General features: G+C 34.3%; 1 protein-coding gene across 3 annotated transcripts in view; it reads right to left on the bottom strand.

Moving 5' to 3' along the window:
• Positions 1–1811: 1811 nt before the first annotated feature.
• Positions 1812–15304, bottom strand: part of SEMA3C (semaphorin 3C) — a 179233-nt gene continuing 165740 nt past the window's right edge. For all 3 annotated transcript variants that reach the window (XM_027574509.2, XM_027574510.2, XM_027574511.2), the window contains 3 exons: positions 11000–11067; positions 8568–8698; positions 1812–4643 (listed from right to left, as the gene is read on the bottom strand). In XM_027574509.2, coding sequence (XP_027430310.2) covers positions 4233–4643; positions 8568–8698; positions 11000–11067 — 610 coding nt within the window. In that variant the 3' untranslated portion in view covers positions 1812–4232. The remainder of the gene's footprint in view (positions 4644–8567; positions 8699–10999; positions 11068–15304) is intronic.

The raw sequence follows: 15304 nt of genomic DNA on the forward strand, positions 1-15304 counted from the left end.
CACAGTCTCCTGAGATTAGGGCAGCCATCATGGTATCTCCGGTCCTCAGTGTAGAGAAGGAGATCCATAAATGTTAATAAATAGAAAAATATGCATACAGTTTTTATTTCCCCACTTGTCATGACAGCATATCAGCAAATCATTCTCATACCCTATCATAATATAATAACACCAGTGGCTTCATTGTATTATTTTCCATGTTTTGCAACACTTGTTCCCTTCAACTAATTCATTAATCTCCCCAACATCCTGGAAAAGCCTCTACTGTGTAGGTGAACTGGGAGCAGTATTAGAGTTACCATGAAATTTCTTGAGTCCCATATTCCTCTAGAATTTCTTCTTTGCTCTCCTTTTATAGTATAAAAGTCTCTGTCCCTCCTATGTACCCGTTTGATCAGACTGTTTTGTTTCCTTTCCTTTAATTCTTTTTTTAATTTTATTATGTTATGTTAATCACCATACATTACATCATTAGTTTTGGATGTAGTGTTCCATGATTCATTGTTTGTGCATAACACCCAGTGCTCCATGCAGAATGTGCCCTCTTTAATACCCATCACCAGGCTAACCCATCCGGCCACCCCCCTCCCCTCTAGAACCCTCAGTTTGTTTTTCAGAGTCCATCGTCTCTCATGGTCCGTCTCCCCCTCCGATTTCCCCCCCTTCATTCTTCCCTTCCTACTATCTTCTTTTTTTTTTTTAACATATATTATTTGTTTCAGAGGTACAGGTCTGTGATTCAACAGTCTTACACAATTCACAGTGCTCGCCATAGCACATTATCTTTTTCTTAAATTTTTTTTCCCTTAGGTAGGAGGCATAAAGTCTCAAACATTAAAATGATAAGAAATATATTAAAATTATTTTAAGTTAAGATGAAATATAAGCAAGGGAGATACTGAAAAATAATGAGGCAGTTAGGGAGTAGTGCTGAATCATCAGGTTGGAAGATTCGTTGAGATAAGTTTTATATATTTTTTTGTTCATGTTTTCTCCACTCACATTACTACAGAGTTGAAGCCCAGAAAGAGAAGAAATCTCTAATACTTCTTTCAAATGTGTTAGCAGAATTATGCATTAACTTGTGTCTTCCTTCCCCTCAATTTTATAAAAGCTGATTTTACCTGGTAAGGTGTTAAGTGATCCACTGACTGAAGGCTCCCCAACCTGGGTCAGTGGCATTTAACTTGACAAAGAACACAACAGAAAGATTCCTTCCTGTTCTAGCAGGATGTCACTTTCTGAATAAGGAAACTATTCAGACATTTATTGAATAGTTATTATATCATAAATTCTGTTCTAATACTCTACTGGTATGAACTTGGTCAGACAACTAAGGCAAAGAGAAATTCAATAACTTTTCCAAGACAGTAAACTTGGAATCAAATCCAGGTAGTCCGGCTCCAAAGCCCAAGCACTCCTAAACTATACATTTTTTCCCTCCACTGTTATACACAGTGCAGTCTGAATAACTACTGATGGATGTGAATGGATGTACAGTGCCTCTTAAAGAGAAAACAAATATGAATTTGCTTGCATATATGTAAAATATCACAGAAATAAACATAGAAATTGACAATATTGGATGTTTCTGGGGTTGGGACTTGAATAAACGAGGGATAATGGTATAAGGAGAGTTTTCCATATTATATTCTTCCAGAAGTTTTGAATTTAGAAATATCTAGATGCACTATTTTTATAAAAATGGATAAATAAGTAAATAAAACAAAAAAATTATAAGATTCAGTAGATTCTGTCATGTCAACAAGCAATTACATATCCAACATTAAAAAGAAAAGTTGAAGACATTCTTGGGGAATTCAACATGTTTTATTTTAGCAGGCAAATGATTTCTTCAATATCCAATTAAATATCAATGTACTAACTACATTTAGTTTATTTTCTCACAGAGTGAACATTCACCGTAATGACAGTTTCATCATGCTAAAATCTATCCACAAACCTACACTTTGAAAAAAAGTGCATTCCTAGGAAATTTTATGTACAATACAAATGGAAAACATATTAAGTCATCAAAATGTCAAACTACACAAAATAAAACTAGTTAACCACCAATATTCAGTATACGTTGACATTATTTTGGAGAAAGAAAATTTTCTTTACATTTGGTGGTTATGTTGAAGAAGAATTTCTATAATTTTAAAACAAAAGTACTAAAAGTATATACAATTGAATAATGTTCAAAGGAGAAGGTATTAAATAGCACAATATTAAAAAACTAAACACCCTTATTGTCTATCAGTTTGTGTTTACATGAAGCAAGGGGACCTGTGTAGTTTACCCTATCTTCTGACTCTAAAACAATTTTACTTTAAACTCTGTACATAGAATAGATTGGCCATAAACACTGAAGATGGTTTTGGCCTTCCATTGACACACATTTCTATTTATGCACATAGCAGGCAAAATATTTGTATAATAAACTGCTTTACAGAATACTTCAGAATCATACACATTTGGAAGAATAGCTTTTATTAGCTTATTTTTGAATGAACATTATTTATGTTGTGTATTTTAACTGCTATGTTTGCCCCCACTGAGGCCTCCTCTTATAATACCATAATTTACCCCCACTTAAATAACAACTCATATTCTTAGATTCTGATCAATGTTTGCATTCATTTTGACAATGATTTAGTTCTTGAAGCTTTTATTCTGTGGTGCTTAAGAAGGTAATAAGTCTACCTTACCTTCTTTGTGGACTGTTAACTACAAATAAAATTTTGTACTAGATTTTGAATAGGTCTATGATGCAATTTCTATTTGCACCTGGAAACATGAAAATTTCTTTAAAAGTAAATAAAATGAGAAGGTAAGTTTGTGTTTTTAAAGGAAATATAAGAGTATAAAGAAATTTTTCATATTTCTCCCAACTAATTGTTATTTGGGATAAAAGTTTCAATAATAAATTTTTCTAATGAAATGACTCAAACATACAGTTAGAAGAAAATTATTTTATTCATTACAAAACTTACCACATTTGTATTTATATACCAGGGAACCTAATGCACCAGCATTCTTTTAAAAGAAAGTATGTCTATTTTTGTTCATATTCAAATTTTTTTCATTTGTCCACAAAAGGAGCATTTCCCCAGCACATACTAAAGGTCATTTAAAAAAAAATGAACTGGTGACTTAAAAATCGTATGATATCTGAGGTTGGTAAACCAAAAAAATGTGAGAGTTAATTATTGAAATTAATCACTGATGGTAAAAACTAGTCACATTTTTTATAAACAGCTTTTAATAAAATTGCATTTCTTACTTTATTTTTCCCCATTTTGATAGTTTCACCTCTCATATACAAGTTTGATATTTCATTTTTTTCTTCATATATTGTTTACTTTGCCACACAGACTAGAAAATTAGAACAAATACAGTAATTAATTAAACAGTGTAAGATTATATTCTCTGAGTCTATTAATAACTTAAATAACTTCCAAAAAAAGTGCTTTTGTTTGGAAGATGATAGCATAAGAATATAAACTTAAATGTTTCACTGACATAACTCTAATCAAAGATGTTTATGGTGAGGATCATTCATTTTATCTTCCTAAAACAAGGAAACAAAGATCAATAGCAGATATCAGCAACTGACCGTTTTTACAATAAAAAAAAATTAATGTATTTCACTGGAAGTATATAAACTGTTCATTTTTCTGTATGAATTACTGATGTTTTATATTTTATGTTTTATACAACTTTTAGATGCCCTCTTCCTTGACTTGTATCTATTCTACATTTCTTTTGACAGCTACTCTATCACATTATTTATACAACTTTTACAATCTAAAAGTTGTGGACTTGGCATTTGTTTCCATATATAAAATCACTGACAATTCCAAATCTAAACCCGTAATGCAAGGAAGGAAGATCACGGGGTTATGGCCCTCATTCAATTAAGGGATGTAAGAATTTTAGTTTTATAGCCGCCATACTGATTTTGAAGGAAAAGTAAATAAAGATATAAATAAAATCTGGGTTAAGTTAAATATTTATATGCACCATGAGGACCATGACATGTCTAGTGCTAGTCAATATCATACAAGAAAATGCATGCTCATTTCAGTTCATGTAATATTCGCTTTAGGAGTGAGTAACACCTTTCTCAGGAATTTCCCATGGGTAAAGCACAAGGTTCTTTGCTCAAAACTTGATCATTGAAGAGAGACTATTCTTTACTGGGAGCATAAGCCCCAAGTAAGAGAACATTATGACTCTGGCAACTGATTCCTCCTGTTTCTACTTTTCCGGCTATTGATGAGAGCTTTTAACTTGCCATAGTCCCCCCTTATCTTCTGAGATTCTTCTTGTTGATGTTGCTGCCGAGTGTCTTTGCAGTACTGATTAATCATCTGCATTTCTGAGTGGCTGAATGCCCCCATGATGTCCTTTGGGTGGAAGGGTAAAGCCCTCACAGAGCTCGCCCAGGTCCATGGGGACCATTTTTCTGTCACAACAGCCACCATTTCAGAATCTAAAACTTTAAAGTTGATCTTGGCTATGGTCTGCTTGAAGCTGTTCTCTGTTGCAATGCAGTGATACAGTCCTTGGTCAGAATCTTGAACAGAGCGGATTAGAAGTCCTTGTGAAGTGGCTATGATTCGTTCATTCAGCTTGACCTAAAAGAGAGAATCATCAAAGACCCCAAACCTGACTCTATGTCTTCTAAAGAGATATGAGCAACATATACAGAGTATCTCTGGACTTGCAAATTTGGCAAAAGCATCAAGTACTGATTAGCTTCCTTCTTAGTGAACACAAAGTTTTGGTCACTTCCATTGCCTGTTTGACACAGGAGATCTTGTTTCATGAGCAACGAATCTATTAAAGAGAGGGTGAAGTTATCACCCATATTGCCAAAAATAGATTCAAGTTCATTCCCTTGGGACAGAAGTAGCTTTTGTACATATAAGCACAGAGTTTTGGTTGTATTTGGAGTGTGAATCACAGTCAACAGATAAAAATAAAATTCATAGAAAAATTTAAAAGATCTTTTTTGTCCTGGAGTTCTTGCCTTTAATTGCAACAAAAATACTCTCTTATTAGTAAAATCATGAAGGCACAGTTAAATGGTTGAATTTTACCATTTCTCCATGATGAATGTTCTCCTAACTAAAAATGGAAACAATTCATTACTTTACTGAGTAGTAAGACAACTCAAAAAAAATTATATAAACAAAGGCAGAGTTTTGAACACTATCAAGGGCTTTTTCCAATTATCCCAAACTAAAGAATGACTAAAAATAAGCTGAAATGCCGTCATCTTCTGCATCTTCTAAATGGTTTTACTTTCCAAGGAAAGGTAATAAAAAGCTATGAAGTTAATATTTAATTACTTTACAGGTTTATCCTGAAAAAACTCTCATGTGCTGGATATTAGTTAAATGCATGAAATCCATCTTTCTTAAAGTTCCAGCTATAGTATTGTCAACAAACAGACTAAAAAGCTAAGTGGTAAGAAGTTCCTTGACATGGGGACTCTGGAATGCTCTTTCACTGAGGGGGGGGGGGGAAATTGATCCAAATCAAAATAAAGGAATGTATGTAAAATGTTTTTCTAAATGGTATATTTCTGCATAAATACATATCTAATTACTGATGAAATAAAAATCAAAGATAGTTTTAGATAAAAAGTAGCCCCCCCCTCAAAAAGCACAAAAAGGCAAAGTATAGTATTAAAATACAGATAATAGAACAGATCTAGAAAAGGGAGATCAGGAAGAAGGACTGAAATATATAAAGCAAAGTTTAGATGTTAATTTAATTTTAAAAGTTTAAATGTGTCTCAAAAATAGTCTCAATCATGTAGAAGTGTACTCAGAAACAAAAGGAAAAGAAAGACTTTTCTATGTGTGCAAAATTAGGAAAAAATTTGGAGGCCAATTTTATAAATCCATGTAACATGCATATAGTGTTTGATGCAGAAATTTCATTTCTAGGAATTTTTTTAAAGATTTTATTTATTTATTTGGCAGAGAGAGACAACAGCGAGAGAGGGAACACAAGCAGGGGGAGTGGGAGAGGGAGAAGCAGGCTTCCCGCTGAGCAGGGAGCCCGATATGGGGCTGGATCCCGATGTGGGGCTGGATCCCAGGACCCTGGGATCATGACCTGAGCTGAAGGCAGATGCTTAACGACTGAGCCACCCAGGTGCCTCATCATTTCTAGGAATTTGTACAAAAGATACTCACAAGTGTGCAAATATTCATTTACATGATGTTTTTGATAAGAAGCAAAACAATAACCTTAAGCGATAGCTTTAAAAAAAAAAAAAGATATGTTCGTATAGTGGAATACTGTAGCCAAGAAAAAATAATAGCTCCAAATGTACTGATATTAAAGTGTGTGTGTGTATGTCACCAAGAGAGACAAAGAGAGAGAAAGACAAAAATAGGAAATGATGGGGAACATTTGGAGGAATACATTATGATTGAATATATAATTCTTAGTAGCTTCATACTCCACGAAGTATGAATAAATATTGAAGTGGAGGTGAGATCTTTTACTTTTTACTTTATGCTATTTGGTATTAACTATTTACATTTTCATCCATGAGCTTTTATCATTTGTCTTACTTTTTTTTTTAAAGTTCCATATTTATATATCATTAACATGAGAAATAAGTGTGTGTTTGCCTAAACTATTAAGGACAAATTAGGATAAATTTAATAAGACAGTAATAATTTGTTCAACTAAATTAAGAATGAATGGAATTGCACTCTATAAATTCTGGATAAAATAGATTTGCACAATTACAGTTCATTTTCTCATAGTCTTATAGCATTCTTATGTTTTTGAGATTAGAAGAAAAAGCAAGATAGTAATAATTGAGTCTACATTCTTGAGCATTCTGAAATAAAATGTTAGAAATACCACAAAGAAGATTCAGTCATTAAATCTTTTAACTCATTCCATTTTTAACTCCATTTATTAATTTCTGTGGCATGTATTCAAGCTTGCATGTACTCATTTTCTTTAATTTACATAATAGAAATTTTATTCACTTATTGTATGTTATTGTATTTAACTTTTTACTTAATTAAAGAAAAACATTTTATTCATACTAGGTAATCTCTGTTTGAGTTTCGAATTTCCAATTCACATATGAACAGACAGAACTTCTCAGGAAGGACTGTTCATGACCATGTGCCATGCTCTGGACTAAGAACTTCCATTTCTGTATGATAATCATCATAACACAGTATGACTTCTACTCCAGGTTACTTTCTAAGGCAATTAGTATTACCATTTACATCCATTCAAAAGAATTTAAAATTAATTAGACTAGAAATTTCAAGGTGTCTTTGATGACAGACTTTTGTGGCAAAGAAAAGAGATCTCAAATAAACAATAGTTTTTTATTAATAAAAATGTTTAAAAAGATTTGTTTAGTATCATAGAATTCTGGGGCAAGAAGGAGCCCCAGAGTTCATCTAGCTCCTCTCTCCTCCAGACAGTTAAATCTCTTATGCGAGTGGTCATCAGCCGGTCATCAGCCTATGGTTTACTATTCCAGTGACAGGGGATACACAATTTCCTAAACAGCTCATACTGTCTTTGAACAGGCAGGTCTGAGTTGTAAAGTATTTTCTCATGTGGAGCCAACATGTATTTCAGTAACTTTGATGCAAGTGTCTGTGTTCTATAGCTTGGGATTGTATCCATTCTAAATACCTCCAATTAACTTAATACTTGGTACCGAAACTGCCCACAACAGAAGGATACATCCAAATGCAGAAGGCTCCATTTTCCCCTTTGCTCCATCAGATTTTATGACACTGCTAATAGCATTACATGTTAGACTACCCTAAGGCTTTATGTACACATATATATTTTTCTTCTTCTTCCTCTCAGCTGTCAGTACAAACTGACATCAATATTATTGGAGCTCATTATTTATAATATTTCACCCTAAGCCATTTTACAATGCTTCCCTTTTTAAACAGCTCTTTCCAATCAGTGCAAGGTTGTCAGTGTCCTTTTCTTTGAAAAACTGTTTTTCCATATCACTAAATAAAGGCAATGGTCCCATAAACAACGATTCCATATGTTACCAAAACAAAACCCTAGAGTCATGGATAATAAAGCAAAGGAAACAGATTACCGCATAGCAGAAAAATGCTCCTTACCATAAAAGTTATAGTTTAGTGTAATTTCTTGCTGAGGAAACACTGAACTTTTTTTAAAGCCCCCTTTTATCTCGTGAATCACACAAAGGTGCTGCTGTGTGAGAACTTGGCCTCTGGTTTTGCACACATCTTGTTTCTTTTACGAATGCTTCCTCATATCAATACCCTGTCTTGAGTGCTCAAACTCTTGTTTCAATCACCGTATCATAGAAGGGAACAGGCAGCAAGAATTTCTAATTAATTCATCATCTCTACAGACAAAGGATTTTAAAGAAAGTGGCACTTGTCATCCCAAAGACATAAAAGGATGTTCATATGCCTTTTCTTTCCCATTTGATCTGAACCTCACTGAGGGATGGTGATCGAATGTCTTTCCAAAGCCCTGATTGATTGCTGCTGGGGTGTGTTACTCACCTCTTTCCTCCTGTCTTTGTCTTTCTGTAACAGCCACTTGATAGATGCCTGTGGAGACTTCGGGGCACACTCAAGGAAAGTGGTGTTATTTTTTACTCCATACTGAACAATTTCAGCTGCATTTCTATATGCTGAAAAGCAAAAATAAAAGAAGAGAATTTGGAACATATTCTCCTATATGAATGTTTATTGTTCTATAAAATTGTCATCACCTATAGAAGCCTCCAAAAGGCGATCTTTAATCATTTAACAAGCAGACTATTAGACATTGGTTTACCTGTTGTGTTTAACCTAAAGGGAAGGAGAGAAAGGCATAAGGTAATCAATGTTTATTCAAGAAGTACTCTATACCAAGGAAAGTCCTTAATATCACTCTGAACATTTGTTTAATTATTACAATATCCTTACAAATTAGGTTTTCTCAGCTTTTCAGAGCTGAGCAAGCCAATGCTGTGGATTATTAGGAAACATATCCTACTTGAAGAGTTAGTAAGTGCCAGGCATCATTAAAGCCAGGTTCATCCAAACTCAGTGGAGTACAGATAAAATTCAGAAGCATCAGGAAAAGTCAGAAAGCCAAGTGTGGCTGCAGCAGGAAGTAGTGGTTGAGAAAACAATCTTTGGAATCAGAGGTACTGGAGGTAAAATTCTGACTTCACCAATACTGACTATGTAACCTTTGACAACTTCCTTGACCCTTCTGTGTCTCAGTTTTACTTGGCTCTAAAACATGGATTATATTTTCATACAGGTTCTGTACTGAAATGCTTAATTCAGGAAGACCATATAGTATAATCATGTGGTAGCTTAAATAGGAACAGCATCTTCATTCATAAAATGGCGATAATAATAGACCTTACTTTGGTACAGTGTCTTGAGCATTAAGTGTGATAATCCATTAAAAAAGTACTTGACTCAGCTTCTGACACAAAGCCAACACCCATGTGTGTTCATCATTACCCCCACTGGCAGTTCTACCACTGTAACTACTACTACTAGTAGAAATGGCACACATATTTATAAAATACTCAGTAAATAGAGAAATGGTAACCTGGGTTTATTCCCTCAATTAGATGTATGGAACCACTAAGCAAAATGTGTCACAATTTTCTCCTTATAGTTCATGTAGTTAGTAATACAAATGTCAGTCTTTACTAAAGAAAGGCCCAGACTCAAAAATATTAGCAACAGGAGTCTTGGTGTTAATTGTTAGCAACCAGTGGGTCTGTAGCACCAAGAGAGCTCCATCTGAAGAGATGTCACTGGTGAGGTTCAGGTGGAGGGGAGAGCGTTAGTGGGGAAAATATAGTAACATGGGATCTTTATGTCAGGATGGGAAGAAATGAGTTAGATTGATCCTAAGACAGACGCAGGATTCTCAGAAGTATTGGAATGGTTATAAATTGTAAAACCAAGGCACTGGTACACCCATGTTCAGAGCAGGATTATTTATAATAGCCCAAAGTGGAAGCAATCCAAGTGTCTAGCGACAGATGAATAAACAAAATGTGATATAAACATAAAATAAAATATTTTTTCAATTTTCAACAGAGAAGAAATCCTGACACATGTTGTTACAACATGAATGAACCCTGAAGAAGTGCAATAAGCAGTTACAAAAGGATAAATATTGTGTGTTTCCACTTATAAGAGGTATTTAGAAGAATCAAATTCATAAAGACAGAAAGTTAGAATGGTGGTTTCCAGAAGCTGGTGAAGAGGGAGTTTGTATTTAATGGGTATAGAGTTTCACTTGGGAAAAATAAAAAGTTCTAGAGATGGATGTGGTGCTGGTTGCACAACAATGTGAATGTATTTAATGCCACAGAACTATACATTTGAAAATGGTTAAAATGGTAAATTTTTTTAAAAAATTTTATAATTTTCAAATTTTTAAAAAAGTACCTTTTTTTTCTTAACAAAGAAGACAATAGCTTTGTTTCTTCAGAAAAAAAATAATAGCTTGGAAAATCTATAACTGACATCTATGTGAAAGACCTAACCAACTAACACACCCAAGGTAACTGTGGTCACAGACATTTGTTTTTCCTACTATACATACAAATAACGTTCAATTTTTAATTTCCATATGAACACCAAGCATCTTCATAATCTCTCCTTAAAACAGAAGATATGAGGGGTGCCTGGGTGGCTCAGTCGTTAAGCGTCTGCCTTCGGCTCAGGTCATGATCCCAGGGTCCTGGGATCGAGCCCCGCATTGGGCTCCCTGCTCCGCGGGAAGCCTGCTTCTCCTTTCCCACTCCCCTTGCTCGTGTTCCCTCTCTTGCTGTCTCTCTCTGTGTCAAATAAATAAATAAAATCTTGAAAAAAAAACCCAGAAGATATGAATTATAACGAGGTTTCCCTCCCTGAAATGTGACATGGAGCAATGCAGCTCTTTACCAAGTTTGACCCTTGCTCAGTTTTAATACCTTTTAGATTAAATCCTCTGCACTGAGTCAATGGATTTCCATGTCTCACATCTTGTCTTCGGCTCCTCCTATAAGTGCAGAGACATACATAAAACTAATTTAGAATTAACATTGTCAATTACACCGCATTTAAAAGATTGCATTTTTAATTTCACAGTCCTTTAATTGCCTAAGCTTTCATAAGGAAAAGAGGTCTGATTATCTGATACAGCTATCTGACATTTTTTTTTTATCTGACATTTCTTATTCACCACTTCCATGATAGGATGGGTACTTAACCTTGTTTTCATTCTGAATTAATTCTGTCCCTCCCTATCTACTACTGGTGATAGAATGGCTATGAAATCCTTATTATGTGCATTTCCTGGGTAATGCTAGATTCCAAATGAATAGTGTAAATTTTAGTTTAGAGACATTCATCAAAAACTTTCCAAGATGAAAACTTCTAGAATATAAACTCACTAGCATCTTCTTTCGTATAGTCTTGTTCTTAAATAAACATAGCTTTCTTTAAAAAGTCAACATTTTCTAACACTTTCCTGATATATAAAAGCTTTTCTGGAACAGTTGATAGATAGAAAATGGACATTTAATATAAAGTTAAGCAAAATTGTTCATTTACTAGAATAAGAATTTTCCTTCAACTTTTTACTTTGAAAAATGTCAAGCCTACAGAAGAGTGGATATATGAGTACAATAAACACTGGTATACTTAGATTCATGAGTTGTTGTATTTTGCCACATTTATTTTTTCTCTACATGCAAGTTTTATGTTGTATATATACTTTATGCACATATATGAAAATCTTTAGAAAATAAGTTGCAGACATGATAATGCTTCATTTTTCAATACTTCAGCATGAATCTTCTAATTTCCCTACATAACAACAGTATCATTATCATACTAAATATATGAATATTTATTCTATAATATCATACAATACACATTTTATGTTAAAGTTTCCTTAATTGTCTCCAAAATATCCCTTATGGATTTTTTTAAAGTTTGTTCAGGATCCAAAGTTCACTCAATGCATTTTAGTTATTATGTATCATCAACTTAAGCACTTCAAAATTTAGTTACATTCTTTATAAGTTGGCCATTATTTAAAACAATGTTTTAAATTATTTGAATGCTAATTAATTTCCAGAGTCTTAGAGCCTATATATATATATATTAGTTTCAATTGTATCACATAGTGAAACAAATCAAAATAGAGCAACTGAAATTCTCTTAGCAATAAATCATGGATATGAAGATTGCTATAAGAGAGAAGAAAGAAAAGTGGGGCGCATGGATGGCTCAGCTGGTTGAGGGTCTGACTCTTGGTTTCGGCTCAGGTCATGGTCTCCCAGCGGTGAGATCAATCCCTGTGGTGGGCTGCATGTACGGCGCAGAGTCTGCCTCAGATTCTCTCTCCCTCTGCCCCTCCCCCCACTCGTGCATGCTCTCCTTCTCTCTAAATAAATAAATAAAGTCTTTAAAAAAAGAGAGAGAGAGAAGGAAAAGATCCTCTCTTTAAATATTGGGAATGTAGGGATACATTGATTGTTTACTATCAAGGCTAGGAGGCTAGGAAGTACATATAAAGGAGCATACTAATTGGGTCAGCTGTTAAGTCTCAACATTTTTACCCTTAAAGATAAATTAAAACATTCAGTAAGAAGAGCAGAAATATTAAAATCTCACAGGGATTATCAAATTTACAAAGTGAAACTAATCTCAAAGTTATCAATAGTGAAAAAAATCATTTTAAGGTTACAGCAAATAGTAGTTTGTATATTCAATGGATTATATAAATCTATGGGAATACAGGTATAAAATTTTGTGTCATTTATGTATTCTTTTCCCAAAAAATGTCTGATGATCCTCATTCAATTTTACATTTCTTTTTTTTTTTAAGATTTTATTTATTTGAAGGAGAGAGAGAGAGAAAGAGAGCACGTGCACACAAGTGTGGGGAGGGGCAGAGGGAGAGGGAGAAGCAGACTCCCCGCTGAGCTGAGAGCCTGACTGCAAGGCTCAATCCCAGGACCCCAGGATCATGACCTGAGCTGAAGGCAGACACTTAACTGACTGAGACACCCAGGCGCCCCTCAATTTTATATTTCTAATACAACAACACACACACAAACTAGTGGAAGTCACTCTTGGCTCAGGAAATACAATTAATGTTGTACTCTAGAATAGCTCCTATATCAGGTTTTTACTGCATTACATTTGCTATATTTTCAAGCCAGTGTTATTTACTACCAATCAACTTGTGAGTGCACTATATTAAATGACCATGTGAGAGTTCTTATGGCTGAACTAGTCATTTTCAGCCATCTAGAGAAGCACTATCACTCACAATGGTTAAATTGATTGTCCTGTGACCAGCACTATGTTATGGTTCGCATCACTGGCAACCTGAATCTACGGGATCACATAGCTTCCAGACATTCTGTACAGAAAAACATTATTATGGCTTGGCCTAAATGATGAGATCAGCAAGAGAGCTATCTGAGATTTTTTGTATTTGTAGATTCCCTTTAGGATATCCGTACAGCATCGTGAAAGCTGGTAGGCAGAGTAATATTATATTTGCATGTAGGTTTGGGATTTGAGCTCAAGTTACCAATATTCTCGTCCTTATAGTATGATCCTTCAGATACACAATGAAATAATTTTTGTTCTTGTATATAAAACACATATTTACTTGAAGATTGAACTGATTATCTTCTCTTAGGATAAAATTTCTAAGCACATGTCTGAATCCAGAATAAATAATATTTGAGATTAAATTGCAATATTTAGTACAAATATTTAAGGTACTTGAGAATGAAAAGGAAAATTGCTTGTGTTATTTGCCATAAGCCAACTTTTATAAAAGAGAAACTACTGGGCGCCTGGGTGGCTCAGTTGGTTAAGCGACTGCCTTTGGCTCAGGTCATGATCCTGGAGTCCCGGGATCGAGTCCCGCATCGGGCTTCCTGCTCAGCAGGGAGTCTGCTTCTCCCTCTGACCCTCTTCCCTCTCATGCTTTCTATCTCTCATTCTCTCTCTCTCTCAAATAAATAAATAAAATCTTTAAAAAAACAAAACAAAAGAGAAACTACTGAGCCAATGATATTTAACAACTTCTTTATATCAAAGTATAAACTCCATTGATTTCCAAGTATCATTGTAATTCTTATTCCATACAAAGGACACGTTTTTGGTTTTCATTCCTATGAATTCCTCCACATAATCTTTGTGTTCCAGATAGACAGTACAATTGAAATAAAATAGGTAAGTTAACACTATTAAAGAAAATTAGTATGGAAAATACAAGTGATCATTTTTATTATTATTGTTTAATCACTTAAAAATATTATATATGAGAATTTAGGAAATAGTTAATTCAGCAAACATGCTTAGCATCCACTATATGTTTAAGTTTTAAAATAATTTGGAGAACTTACATAGTATAGATATTTGTAATGAAATTTTCAATGTGCTAGCCAAAGATGGGTGTGAGTAGGCCAAGGAATAAGATAGATGATAGATGATAGATAGATAGATAAAGACAGAGATTTTTCAGCTTTTTATGATAAAATTAAGACACTGCCAGAGATTCAGATAGCTCTTTAAATGATTGCTACCTCCTCTTTCAACCCATGATACTTTTTTCCCCTGCTTATACTTTTTTTTTAAATTGAGAAAATATTGACATATAACATTATATTAGTTTCAGGTATACATTTCAATCATTATGTTGTATGCCTGAAACTAATAATATGTTATATGTAAATTATTTCTCAATTAAAAAATATATACATATATATAATTGATATATATATAGTGAAATGACCACAATAAGTCTAGATAACATCTGTTCCCATAGTCACAAAATTTTTTTTCTTATGATGAGTACTTTTAAGATGTACTCTATTATGGGGGTGGCAGAGCAAGATGGCAGAGGAGTAGGAGACCTAAATTTTGTCTGGTCTCAGGAATTCAGCTAGGTAGGGATCAAACCATTCTGAACACCTATGAACTCAACAGGAGATCGAAGAAAAGAATAGCAGCAACTCTCTGAACAGAAAAGCAACCACTTTCTGGAAGACAGGACATGCGAAGAAATGAATCCCCGAGGCAATATTCAGAGGGTAGATGGCGGAAGAGGTGGCCTCTGTCAGCTGCTACCGGCAAGTGATAGAGCCACAGAGCACAAAATCAGAACTTTTAGAAGTCGGCTCCGCTGAGGGACGTCGCTCCAGTGGCTAAGCGGGGGGTGGAACCCTCCCGGGATAGTGTGGTCTCAGGACCCTCGGGGTCACAGA

This window comes from Zalophus californianus, chromosome 12, assembly GCF_009762305.2.
Source record: "Zalophus californianus isolate mZalCal1 chromosome 12, mZalCal1.pri.v2, whole genome shotgun sequence".
Lineage (NCBI taxonomy): Eukaryota > Metazoa > Chordata > Mammalia > Carnivora > Otariidae > Zalophus > Zalophus californianus.